Here is a 14,157-nt window from a genome sequence, read left to right as displayed (position 1 = left end):
AAACAAAATACTAGCAAATCGAATACAACAACATATTAAAAAAATAATACATCATGATCAAGTGGGATTCATCCCAGAATCTCAAGGATGGTTCAACATACGTAAAACGGTTAATGTAATACACCATATCAACAAAACAAAGAACAAAGACCACATGATCTTATCAATAGACGCAGAAAAGGCTTTTGATAAAATACAACACAATTTTATGTTTAAGACTCTCAACAAAATGGGTATAGAAGGAAAATATCTCAACATGATAAAGGCCATATATGATAAACCATCAGCTAACATCATATTAAATGGCACAAAACTGAAGGCTTTCCTCCTTAAATCAGGAACAAGACAGGGTTGTCCACTCTCTCCACTCTTATTTAATGTGGTAGTAGAGGTTCTAGCCAGAGCAATCAGACAAGACAAAGAAATAAAAGGCATCCATATCGGAAAAGAAGAAGTAAAGGTATCACTTTTTGCAGATGATATGATCCTATACATCGAAAACCCCAAAGAATCCACAAAAAGACTACTAGAAACAATAAGCCAATACAGTAAGGTCGCAGGATACAAAATTAACATACAGAAGTCAATAGCCTTTCTATATGCCAACAATGAAACAATTGAGAACGAACTCAAAAGAATAATCCCCTTCACGATTGCAACAAAAAAAAAATAAAATACTTAGCAATAAACATAACAAAGAATGTAAAGGACTTATATAATGAAAACTATAAACCATTGTTAAGGGAAATTTAAAAAGATATAATGAGATGGAAGAATATACCTTGTTCTTGGCTAGGAAGAATAAATATAATCAAGATGGCTATATTACCCAAAGCAATATACAAATTTAATGCAATTCCCATCAAACTTCCAATGACATTTTTTAAAGAAATAGAGCAAAAAATCATCAGATTTATATGGAACTATAAAAAACCTCGAATAGCCAAAGCAATCCTAGAGAAAAAGAATGAAGCTGGGAGCATTATAATACCTGACTTCAAACTCTATTATAGGGCCACGACAATCAAAACAGCATTGTATTGGCAGAAAAATAGACACTCATACCAATGGAACAGAATAGAAAGCCCAGAAATAAAACCACATACATATAGTCAAATAATTTTTGATAAAGGGGCCAACAACACACAATGGAGAAAAGAAAGCCTCTTCAATAAATGGTGCTGGGAAAACTGGAAAGCCACATGCAAAAGAATGAAACTGGACTACAGTTTGTCCCCCTGTACAAAAATTAACTCAAAATGGATCAAAGATCTAAACATAAGACCTGAAACAATTAAGTGCATAGAAGAAGACATAGGTACTCAACTCATGGACCTGGGTTTTAAAGAGCATTTTATGAATTTGACTCCACAGGCAAGAGAAGTGAAGGCAAAAATTAATGAACGGGACTACATCAGACTAAGAAGTTTTTGCTCAGCAAGAGAAACTGATAACAAAATAAACAGAAAGCCAACTAAATGGGAAATGATATTTTCAAACAACAGCTCAGATAAGGGCCTAATATCCAAAATATACAAAGAACTCATAAAACTCAACAACAAACAAACAATCAATCCAATAAAAAAATGGGAAGAGGATATGAACAGACACTTCTCCCAGGAAGAAATACAAATGGCCAACAGATATATGAAAAGATGCTCATCTTCTTTAGCTATTAGAGAAATGCAAATCAAAACTGCAATGAGATACCACCTCACACTTGTTCGATTAGCTATTATTAGCAAGACAGGTAATAGCAAATGTTGGAGAGGCTGTGGAGAAAAAGGAACCCTCATCCACTGTTGGTGGGAATGTAAAGTAGTACAACCATTATGGAAGAAAGTATGGTGGTTCCTCAAAAAACTGAAAATAGAACTACCTTATGACCCAGCAATCTCTCTACTGGGTATATACCCCAAAACCTCAGAAACATTGATACGTAAAGACACATGCAGCCCCATGTTTATTGCAGCATTGTTCACAGTGGCCAGGACATGGAAACAACCAAAAAGCATGTCAATAGATGACTGGATAAAGAAGATGTGGCACATATACACTATGGAATACTACTCAGCCATAAGAAATGATGACATCGGAACATTTACAGCAAAATGGTGGGATCTTGATAACATGATACGAAGCGAAATAAGTAAATCAGAAAAAACCAGGAACTGCATTATTCCATACGTAGGTGGGACATAAAAGTGAAACTAAGAGACATTGATAAGAGTGTGGTGGTTACGGGGGGGGGGAGGGGGAATGGGATAGGGAAAGGGGGAGGGGGAGGGGCACAAAGAAAACAAGATAGAAGGTGACAGAGGACAATCTGACTTTGGGTGATGGGTATGCAACATAATTGAACGACAAGATAACCTGGACTTGTTATCTTTGAATATATGTATCCTGATTTATTGATGTCACCCCATTAAAAAAATAAAATTATTATAAAAAAAAAAGAAAGAAAGAATAAATACTGGCTTAATGTTAGAAGAGTTCAGGAGTGTCTCCGCTGTGCCTGTCACTTAGGAATCACCCTTCAACACATTCTTGTGTGCTTCCATGCCTTTGCATAAGCTGTGACCTTTTATGAATGGTTCTTCCTACACCCGCAGTGAGCGAGCCCTCCATTTGCCCATATATCCATCAATTTTAGAACTTCCCAAGGTTGGTGTTATATTTTGACCAACATGCTTGTCTCCCATTGAATTTGATTACCTGATTAATTTGAGTTTTACTCTGATATATAACAGACTTCAGCACTGATCGAAATGTCCTTTATCTGCAGTCTTCATATATATTTGTATTTTTCTGAAGCTGGAAACGGGGAGGCAGTCAGACAGACTCCCGCATGTGCCCGACCGGGATCCACCCGGCATGCCCACCAGGGGGCGATGCTCTTCCCATCCGGGGCGTCTCTTTGTCATGACCAGAGCCACTCTAGCGCCTGGGGCAGAGGCCAAGGAGCCATCCCCAGCGCCCGGGCCATCTTTTGCTCCAATGGAGCCTTGGCTGCGGGAAGGGAAGAGAGAGACAGAGAGGAAGGAGATGGGGAGATGTGGAGAAGCAGATGGGTGCTTCTCTTGTGTGCCCTGGCCGGGAATCGAACCGGGGACTTCTGCACGCCAGGCCGACGCTCTACCACTGAGCCAACCGAACAAGGACCTACTCTGATATTTTATAAATAGGATTCCAATGAAAAGGGCATGTTTTCACAAAGACCTTGATGGGTGAGGAACAATAAAGCTGACTGATATAAACACATATTTCTAGCTTTGCTGTTATCAGCTGTATGACTTTGAGTAGATTATTTAACCACATTAAGTCTGTTTTATTGTTTGCAAAATGGGGATAATAACTGTATTTAAATAAGATCATGTATTTAGACTGCTTACACCGAAATAAGAGCTCAATGAAAGTTATTCTTATTGTTATTCTTGTTTTTGTTCTTCTTGTTGTTCTTTTTCTCTTTTTTCTTCTGTGTCAAAAGGTGTAAATGTAGACCCTATGGGGGAGAGAAGATAATTTAAGTATAATGCGATAGGTGGAAATAGTACGAGAACAAATCACCGTTGGAGCTCAGAGGAGGCCTCCTCATAATTGAGAATTAAACTGCTGTTTGAATGAGGAGTAGAACTAGGAAGGGGTGAACATGATTCCTCTCTCTAAGGTAGCTAGAGCCAAACCACAATTGGCCTGACTGATCCTAACTACTAGGCATGCAGCCTCCGATAACTAATCCTTCAGACTTCAGCACGGATCGAAATGTTCTTTATCTGCAGTCTTCATTATGGTAGCCATGAACTACATGTGGGTGTTGAAAATGTTGACATGTTCCTAGTGCCACACTGATTTTCATTAATTTAAATATCCATATTTATAGTGACTACTACATTGAGCAGTACACATCTGGCAGATTCGTAAAATGCTGTAGCTGTTTTTGGCCCAGTGGGATCTCAGCTTCTGTCAAAACTAGCTTTCTACTCTTCTTTCTAGATGTAGGCCCCACAGACCCTCTCCTGCTCTGTGCTTCTTTGAGCTTCTGAAGCAAGTCGTTCTCTGAGTAGGGAAACCATTAAGAAAATGGCTCCCAGATGTCTCTGCTAGGCTTTGAGCTCACCCACTTTGATCGATAGTTACCTCTCTCTAGAGGACTAAGTGTTTTGGGAGCTGTGAAATTTTATTTCCTCATTGATTAATTTCTGTTAGACCTATTTCATCCCCCCAAAGCATGTACATGAGCTGGTTGTTAAGGCTGGCTTTGCTACTGAGTGAAACTTGGCTTCTTCCTCTGTTGTTCTAGGCTGACATCTGGGCTTCATCTCCTTAGAGGCTTGGCAGCCTCCAAGACCAATGCCAACATTCAGGAAGCCACTCTACCGCATGTTAGCTCCTTTCCAGAGCCAAAAGAAGACTACTGTCTTTTTCTATTTCAAAAATCTGCAGATCCCTAATGACAATCACATCTGCTTACAGTTCTTTAGAAACCAGGGATGCCACGTTTATTTTTTCAACCTCTGACTCCCCACCCTTTAGCCTTTTGACCATACAGTTTCCTCTACCTGACATATCCAAATTAAATACCTAATTTCTCTTCCATAAATACTTCTGTGGTTATTCTAACCCTTGCTTCTCTCCCTTCATAAGTTTTTATGGCACTTTAGTATCTACCATGCATTTTAACAATTGTGATCTATCTTGCGGTGTTTACATTCAGCTCATGTTAGTCTTATCTATTAGCTAGATTGTATTGCCTTGAAGAAAAGACCCTTTTTATATTTCTCACAGCTCTTGGCACACTGTCAAACGTACAGTAGGTACTCAATAAACAATCTGTTTTCATAGATCTGTTTTAGAGTTACTTGAATCTAGGTTTCATTTGTTGGAAATCATGTTTTATATGCTTTTCAGTTTTGTTCTTATACTGCTCTTGAAAATATAAGATCAGAAGCTCATGTTCTGATATATTTTGATATGAACTTAAGCAATAGCTTAAAAATTTTCATTTAAATTTAGTACTGACTTGCAGTAAGGTCACATGACAAGCTAATTCAGTCTTATAATCATAAGGAGCTTCAAAAATCTTTCTGTCAGGTTTTGACTGTGGAATGGTTTATGATTCAGGGACAGGTGATAGATTTTTCAGGACATTGTATCAGAATCTGTTTGACATAGTACAAAGATCACCATGGAAGCAAAACAGAGTTATGGAACCACTACCCTCAAAATTTCTGAAAAATGAAGCTGTACTTTCCAGTTTTCCAGACTAATGGTTCAAAGATTGTCTCGCTGAGTCCTATGCCTGCAGTCTTGATTATGATAGCTCAAAGACAAAACCTACCTGTTTGGAAATCTTATTACATGTTTTAGCATATTTCCTATTTAAACACCTTTGTTGCTCAGAACTACTTTGAAAGTCCCTCTCTATGGGTTGAGAAATAGTATCCATTTCCAGGTTTGTTTTCCAAGCAATGATTCATGTCAGACATTTTGAAGAACAAAATAGAGATCACATATGATTGTTTGCCTTCTGGAAGTTTGATTTCCAGATAGACTCTGGAAAGACACCCAGAGTCTCAGCTCTGCTTTCTCACACATTCATTGAGGAGAACATATGGGAACAAAAGCTCAGGCGCACCTTGACCTTATTTCCCTGGATTTGGGTCATTCTAAGAACTAGTAATTATTTTTCACTTTCTCTTCTTACTTCATCCTTTAGTCTATCCTCAATGGCCATTTCTCCATTTGTCCATACCTAGAGCTACAGGGTACAGACAAAGCCTGTTTAAAGTGTCTTACCATTCCTCATCTTTGTGGCCTGTAGCAACAGCAGATACAATTTAAACAGGATAAAGAAGAAATCAATAGGGTCTGTGTTCACAATTAATTTGTAATAAGTTGCCATGTCTTTGTTTTTAAAAATTTATCAGGAATGGATCTAATGAATGAACTAACTAATCCATTTTATTTAGCATGCATTGAAATTGTACAATGTGAAAATAGCTATGTGGGTTTAAAAAATGACAAAAATGTTGTCCCAAACTTTCTCTTAAGACTTAGCCTTTCATGAGAACAATGGCTCAAAGAATTAAGGACATTGAAAGCAACATCAATTGTCAGTTAATAATCAAGGCAAATGATTTTGAGTTTTCCTTAGCTCTTGACAAATCAACAGATGTTACTGAATACTGCTCAGTTGTTGCTATATATTAGAGTAGTTAGTGCTGAATTGGAAATGACTGAAAAATAATGGATTATCTATGAATAGACAAATAATATGAACTCCTGGCAGATTGCACCAAAGGCTATTGACTTATCAACAGTTCTAGACTCTGTTCTAGACTTTGCTTGGGGTTAGGGCAGTAAATAAGGTGAGGTCTCTGATCTCATGAAGCTTATATTCTAGTGGGATCCAGAGCACAAGTAAAGATGATGCATATTGATAGGGGCAGACCAGACCTTCACTGGAAAAAGAAGAAAGGGTAGGCTGGTAAAGTTTTTCATAAAATGAGAATGATTTTGATGATTTGATTTATCAAGTTTGTTTGCATACTCCTATGTATTTCTGGAAGTTAAATATGTTTTGTTGATGTAGTCACAGTACAATGTCTTTACAAATAATCATTCACAGAAGAAAACTTTTTCTAGTTATTATTATATCAGAGAAGGGGAGAGCCTGCTGAGTCTCTGCTGCTAAAAGAGCTGAGCATCTTCCAATGTCAAAACTTATAATTGCTGCTTCCCCCATCATACAGATCATCTTACTCTATGAAAATAGTCACAAAGGTGGATTGCATATCTCCTAACTTAATTTATCATGGACATCACACACAATTGAGCAGCCTGTGGGCTGCACAAAGACACCTTTCTGAAGGCTCGAGTAAGGGCTGCAATACAGCCCAGATTTGACATGGAGAAGTTGCCTTCGTGCACTTCCTCTCAAAAGAGGGCTCCTACTTAGAATACACAGTAAGGGGTAGACTTGAAAAAGCTCAGCTAAGTTTGGTTTCATCTGGGCTTCCTACAGCCCAGAAATTCTCTTGCTTGTTTTAGAAATAATGGAAGTTACAAACAATTAGACATCTCCCCATGCCTAATTGTTCAGGTGGTGCATTTGAAAGTTACATTGTATCTGTTTACTTATTATATCCTGCTTTAATCCACAAAAAATTTTCAGATACATCCAAGAGCCAAACAAACGTGATTTTCTCTTTTGGGATGCCTCTCCCATTTGCACAAATAATGTTAGAGTTGGTTGTATTATAAATATGTATTGTTCTGGGTTTTTGATCTTAAACACCATAATGTGAGATGCCTTTTACTCTCCTCAGGTTGGTTAAATCTCGACTTCACAGGTTCTGCTCTTCAGAAGTTGGACTCCTGAAAAATGTTGAACGAGAACATGAGTCAGAAGAAGAGATGTGATTTTACTGGGCATCTGGTCTTTTCGGATGAACTTTTTCTTTCTTTCCTTTTTTTTTGCATTGTTTTTGTTTATGGTTTTCTTTCTTGATCTTTTTTTTGGCTGAAGATAAGTCTTGGTGTACTAGTTGTATTTGGAATTTTGTTAAAGTATTTGAATTTAAATGTTTTATTTTAGGTTTAAAAATACTTTGGATGGTAAGTTCACTTTGCACATCAGTCATGCTATGCAAAATTTTCATGCGCATGCTATGAAAAACATTTGTTTTATTTGCCTTATAGATATGCTCAAAGTTTCTGGGCTTACTACCATGTGTAACTTGTTAAACATGAAATTACACTTGTTTGTCTTGTTGCTGCAATGAGAAATAAATGAATACATGAACTTTGGTTCAGATACCTCAAATCTTCGTTTTTGTTATTCACTTGGACACCACCATTTCATCATGAAGAAAAAGCTATGACACTGAAATTCCTTTTATTGTGAGAATTCTTTTTCTGTAACACCTAAGTTGTCCTCTGGAAAAAGTAAATCAGAATCGTCTTGAGTTGTGCTCTCTTTGAGAGAACATAAAAGGGATAGTCTCTAGAACATAGCATTGCAAAACCACAACAGACTGGGAAAGGTGAGTCATGATATTATCTATAGAGTAAAAAGTCATCAATAGCATAGCATGGCCACCGTACCACCCTCCCTGCTGAAACGGTTGCAGGGTTAAAACAGGGAATAGCCTTTTATGAAAAACCTGGGTTAAAAGTCAGAGCCCTTGCAAAGCCTTTGGTCTATAGACCTTAGGAAAGAGTAAAAAAAATCTTGTTTCTAATTCTGCATCTACCGTTAACCAGCTGCTAGGCCTTGAGCAATCACGATGACCTTCTCTCTAAAGCAAAGGAATTGAATTGGATGAATCATGGGACCCTCTCTGAATATTGTCACATGTTATAAATCTAGAGTTTCTGAGACAAAATTGAAGCATGGAGGTAGCTAATTTTGTACAATGTTAGTCAAAAAAGTCAGTGACTGCCATGATAGAAAAGGTGAGGAGGGCTTCAGGAATCCTTGACAAGCGACTCAAATATGGTGGAAAAGAGACAGCCTCTTGGGAAGCTGGAGGTAAAATTCCGGCAATTAAATCCTGTGGGCTCCCTGGTGTTCAAGAAGCACTGACAAATCCAGAAAGCTGCTCTAGTCTGCTACAATCACAGTGACACTGAAGAGGGAGGTGAGTGGATTCTCTAGGCCAAAGAACTGGACACATTCTATTTATTATTTATTTATTTATTTATTCAATATTTTCTACTTTTCCAAGTGAGAGGAGGGGAGATAGAGAGAAAGATTCCTGCATGCACCCTGACAGCTGTCCACCCAGCAATTCCCATCTGGGGCCATACTCATAACCAAGCTATTTTCAGCACCTGAGGCAGATCCTTGGGCTGATGCACTTGAACTAAATCAAGCCATGATTGTGGGAGAGGAAGAGAGAGAAAGAGAGAGAAAAAGGAGGAGAGGGAAGGGTGGAGAAGCAGATGGTTGCTTCTCCTGTGTGCCCTGACCAACAATTGAACCTGGGACATCCACGTGCCAGGCAAACATTACCACTGAGCCAACTGGCCAAGACCTTTTTTTTCTCAGCCATTTTTCATTTTCCTTTTCAATTGGCAAATGTTTCTTTCTGCTTAAATTATTAGTATTTAAAAGTAATTAGAAAGAAATGTTATCTTTATTTCCCAGGAAAGCAATTAGGAAGGTCTAGAGTCCCAAGCGTCCCCAAACTACGGCCCATGGGCCACATGCAGCCCCCTGAGGCCATTTATCCGGCCCCTGCCGCACTTCCGGAAGGAGCACCTCTTTCATTGGTGGTCAATGAGAGGAGCATTGTATGTGGCGGCCCTCCAATGGTCTGAGGGACAGTGAACTGGCCCCTTGTGTAAAAAGTTTAGGGACCGCTGGTCTAGATAATACAGTACAGAAGATGATCATCTACTATAGGTTACCACATATACTCTGTCTCAATGTGTTAATGAAAGATGTTAAAGGTTATTGAATGAACAAATAATCAGATACTTGGTATGCCTCTATAAACTTTAGTTTTTCTATCAACTGGTTTTCAGACACATTCTCTTTTTTTTTTTAGTGTAAGTGTTGAAAATAACTGAACTGGGTGCCTAAAGGTTGATTTTTTTTTAAGGTTGTAATTTTTAAATTTATTTTTATTTATTCATTTTAGAGAGGAGAAAGAGGGAGAGAGAGAGAGACAGAGAGAGGAGAGAGAGATAGGGAGGAGGAGCTGGAAGCATCAACTCCCATATGAGCCTTGACCAGGCAAGCCCAGGGTTTCGAACCGGCGACCTTAGCATTTCCAGGTCAACGTTACATCCACTGCACCACCACAGGTCAGGCTAAAGGTTGATTTTGAACAATGCAATAAAACTCTGCATTTCTGGCATATGAAATATCCACATACCAAGGTCCTCAGGGGATCATGGCCTTCTGCCCCTGTATCTCAGGTGTCTTTTCTAGTCTAGCAAGTTTCTATGACTTTGTTAACTTTGCGTTTCCAAAGAGTGAGCCATTACAAGGTGCAGGGACTTAGAGGTACAAATTGGTAGTTATGGAATGGTCATGGGGATGTAAAATACAGCTTAGGCATATAGTCAATAATATGGTAATAACTCTATATGGTATTAGATGGGTATTAGAATTATCTGGACAATCACTTCATAAGTTATATAAATGTCTAATCACAGGTACACCTGAAACATATAATATTGCACATCAACTGTAATTTAAAGATAAAGAAAAGGAAAAAGAAAAAAACATGAGCCATCTATGCAGTTACATGAACAGGGCATTGCTGGTATCTAGGCCTGAGCAGGAACTCTATGAATAATTATCATGAGCTAGATTAAGGCTAGGATTTTACAAAATGATAAATGAAAAAAATTTTAATTTTATTTAAAAAATGAAATTCAATGGGGTGACTGAGCAATAAGAGTATGTAGGTTTCAGGTAAACATTCCTATAACATTTGGACTGTTGATTATGTTGTGTATCCATCCTGCAAAGTCAAATCATTTTCTATCACCATATATTTATTTGTCCCCTTTACTCCCCTCCCCTCAACCCCAGTCCCTCCAAACCACCTCACCCTGGTAACCACTCCACTTTTATCTATGTCCATGAGTCTCATTTTTATATCCCACCTATATGTGAAGTCATATAGTTCTTAACTTTTTAAAATTTACTTAAGTCACATAGTATATTGTCCTCAAGATCCATCCATGTTGTCGCAAATGGCAATATGTCATTTCTTATGGCGGAGTAGTATTTCATTATACAATATATGCACCACATCTTCTTTATCAAGGCCTCTATCAAAGGACACTATGGTTGTTTCCATGTCTTGCCCATCGTGAATAATGCTGTGATGAACATAGGAGTGCATGTGTCTTAATGTTTCCGAGTTCTGGGGGTAGATACCCAGTAGAGGAATTGCTGGAGTCTTTAGGGTTTTCTATATACAGGAGCATGTCATCTGCAAAAAGTGATACTTCTACTTCTTCTTCCCTAATATGGATGCTTCTTTTTCTTGCCTAGTTGCTCTGGCTAAGACTTCCAGTAATCAGTTGAATAAAAGTGGAGAGAGTGAGCAGCCTTGCCTTGTTCTTGACTTTAGAAGAAAAGCCTTCCAGTGCTTTACCATGTAGTATGATATTGGCTGATGGTTTGCCATATGTGGTCTTTATTATGCTGTACTGTTGTATTTGATTTGCTAGTATTTTGTTTACAATGTTTGCACTTGTATTCATTAGAGATATTGGTCTATAGGCTTCTTTTTATGTGTTGCCCTTGCCAGGTTTTTGTATGAGGGTTGTGTTGGCCTCATAAAATGTGTTAAGGAATATTGCTGCTTCTTCTATTTGTTAGAAGACTTTAAGAAGGATAGGTACCGAATATTCTTTGAATGTTTGGTAGAATTTACTAGTGTAGCCATCTGGTCCTGGACTTTTATTTTTGGGAAGATTTTTGATAGTTATTTCTACTTCCTTTCTGCTTATGGGTCTATTCAGGTTCTCCACTTCTTTATGACTCAGTCTAGGAAGATTGTATAGTTCTAGGAACTTATCCATTTCTTCTAGATTGTTGAGTTCGGTGGCATATAATATTTCTTAGTATTCTACAATGATCTTTAGTATATCTATAATGTCAGTTGCAATTTCTCCTCTTTAATTTTGGATTTTATTGAAATGAGTCATTTCTCTCTCTCTCTCTCTCTCTCTCTCTCTCTCTCTATATATATATATATATATATATATATATATATATATTTTTTTTTTTTTTTTTTTTTTTGCATTTTTCTGAAGCTGGAAACAGGGAGAGACAGTCAGACTCCCGCATGCGCCCAACCGGGATCCACCTGGCACTCCCACCAGGGGCGACGCTCTGCCCACCAGGGGGCGATGCTCTGCCCATCCTGGGCGTCACCATGTTGCGACCAGAGCCACTCTAGCGCCTGAGGCAGAGGCAACAGAGCCATCCCCAGCGCCCGGGCCATCTTTGCTCCAATGGAGCCTTGGCTGCGGGAGGGGAAAAGAGAGACAGAGAGGAAGGCGTGGCGGAGGGGTGGAGAAGCAAATGGGCGCTTCTCCTGTGTGCCCTGGCCAGGAATCGAACCTGGGTCCTCCGCACGCTAGGCCGACGCTCTACCGCTGAGCCAACCGGCCAGGGCTCTATATTTTTCTTAGTAAGTCTAGCCAGTTTTGTCAATCAAATTTATTAGTCTTTTCAAAGAACCAGCTCTTTGTTGTATTAATTTTTCTATCGTGTTTTTGTTTTCTATTTCATTTAGTTGTGCTCTAATTTTTAATATTTCCTTCCTTCTGCTGACTTTGGGTTGCCTTTGTTCTTCTTTTTCTAGTTCTTTCAGATGTAATAGTATGTTGTTTACCTGGGATCATTCTTGTTTCTTGATATTAGCCTATAATAATATAAACTTTCCTTTTATTACTGTTTTTGCTGAATTCCAGAAGTTTTGATATGCCATGTTGTCATTCTCATTTGTTTGTGTATAACTTTTGATGTCTGCTTTTATTTCTTTTTTAACCCAGTCATTTTTTAGAAGTATGTTGTTTGATTTCCACATTTTCTTTACTTCTTTTTTGCAGTGGAATTTTAATTTCAAAGCCTTATAGTCAGAGAATATGCTTGGTATAATTTCAGTCTTCTTAAATTTGTTGAGGTTAGTTTTGTGGCCCAACATATGATTGATCCTTGAGAATGTTTCATGCACACTGGAGAAGAATGTATAATCAGATGTTTTGGGATGAAATGTCCTATAAATGTCTATTATGTCCATTTGGTCCAGAGTGTCATTTAAGGATATTTCTTTATTGATTTTCTGTTTGGATGATCTATATAGAGCCATCAATGGTGTGTTGAGATCTTCAAGTATGATTGTGTTTTTGTCTGTTTTTATTTTTAGATCAGTTAGTAGATGTCTTATATATTTTGGTGCTCCCTGATTCAGTGCATATATATAAGAAGTGTTATGTCATTATATAGTGTCCCCTTTACCATAATGAAATGTCCATATTTGTCTCTTGTCACCTTTGTTGTCTTGAGTCAGTATTGTCAGATATTAGAATAGCTATGCCTGCTTTTCTTTGGGTATTTTTTGCTTGGAAAATAGTTTTCCAACCTTTCACTTTGAATCTACTTTTGTCCTTGTAGCTTAGGTGTGTCTCTTGAAGGCAGCATATGGTTGGGTTTTGCCTTGTGATTCAGTCTGCTACTCTGTTCCTCTTTATTGGTGAGTTCAGTTCATTTACTTTTATGGTAATTTGTGATGCTTGAGGATTTCCTTTAGCCATTTTATGATTTGGTATCTGATAGCTCTATGTCTCCTTTGGATTTTCTCTTTTGTGTTCCTGACAGTTGTTTTTGTTTGGAGGTATTCGATGCTTCTTTCCTCTACTTTTTTTTTCTGTGTTTCAGTATTAGTTTTTCTATGGTAGTTACCATTAGGTTATTAAGGGAAAAATTTTATATATACAAAAGTCTTTTGTCTTCTGAGTGCTTCTGCACTCCATCTTCCTTTGCTACTGCAGATCTTTATTCTGTCCCATTTTATGTTCTTGTTGTCACAGATTATCCTTGTTTTTATTTTAACTTTATTGGAGCTCTTAATTGTAGTTTTGTTTTGTTCTTTGTGTCTGTTAGAATAACCCCCTTTGAGTATTTCCTGCAGTGAGGATTTTCTGGTGATAAATTGCCTCAGCTTCTGCATTTCTGAAAAAGTTTTTATTTCCCCTTCATATTGAAGGACAAGATTAATGGATATAGTATTCTTGGCTGGTAATTCCTCTCTTTCAGTACTTTGAATGTTTCGGTCCACTCTCTTCTGGTTTGTAGAGTTTCTTCTGAGAAGTCTGATAATCATCTAATGGGCCTTCCTTTATATGTTATGTTCTTCCTTTTTCTAGTTGCCTTGAATATTCTTTCTTTGTCTTTGATTTTTGACAGTTTTTTTAAACAATGTACTTTAAAGAAGGTCTGTTTGGGTTGAGGTAACTCCTTGAGAAAATACCATGATAAACTGTGAATTATATTGTGCTAAATGCTTGTTCAGATAGTTCCAATATATTGTTACAAGATGATACATTGACAAAAAATATTCATTCAAAGAAGCAGCCAAGGTGAATAATATTACCTAAACGAGTACTTTTTCCTTATAATTA

The 14,157-nt window shown here is 37.7% G+C and overlaps 1 protein-coding gene across 7 annotated transcripts in view; it reads left to right on the top strand.

Annotated features, from left to right (window-relative positions):
• Positions 1 to 7,662, top strand: part of TMEM45A (transmembrane protein 45A) — a 124,635-nt gene extending 116,973 nt beyond the window's left edge. For all 7 annotated transcript variants that reach the window (XM_066241125.1, XM_066241124.1, XM_066241121.1 and 4 more), the window contains one exon: positions 7,329 to 7,662. In XM_066241125.1, the coding sequence (XP_066097222.1) occupies positions 7,329 to 7,422 (94 nt within the window). In that variant the 3' untranslated portion in view covers positions 7,423 to 7,662. The remainder of the gene's footprint in view (positions 1 to 7,328) is intronic.
• The last annotated feature ends 6,495 nt before the right edge of the window (positions 7,663 to 14,157 follow it).

The sequence above is a fragment of the Saccopteryx bilineata genome, chromosome 8 (assembly GCF_036850765.1).
Source record: "Saccopteryx bilineata isolate mSacBil1 chromosome 8, mSacBil1_pri_phased_curated, whole genome shotgun sequence".
NCBI classification, from domain to species: Eukaryota; Metazoa; Chordata; class Mammalia; order Chiroptera; family Emballonuridae; genus Saccopteryx; species Saccopteryx bilineata.
Note: the sequence above shows the minus strand (reverse complement) of the source record. Positions and strands in the feature narration are given on the sequence as shown.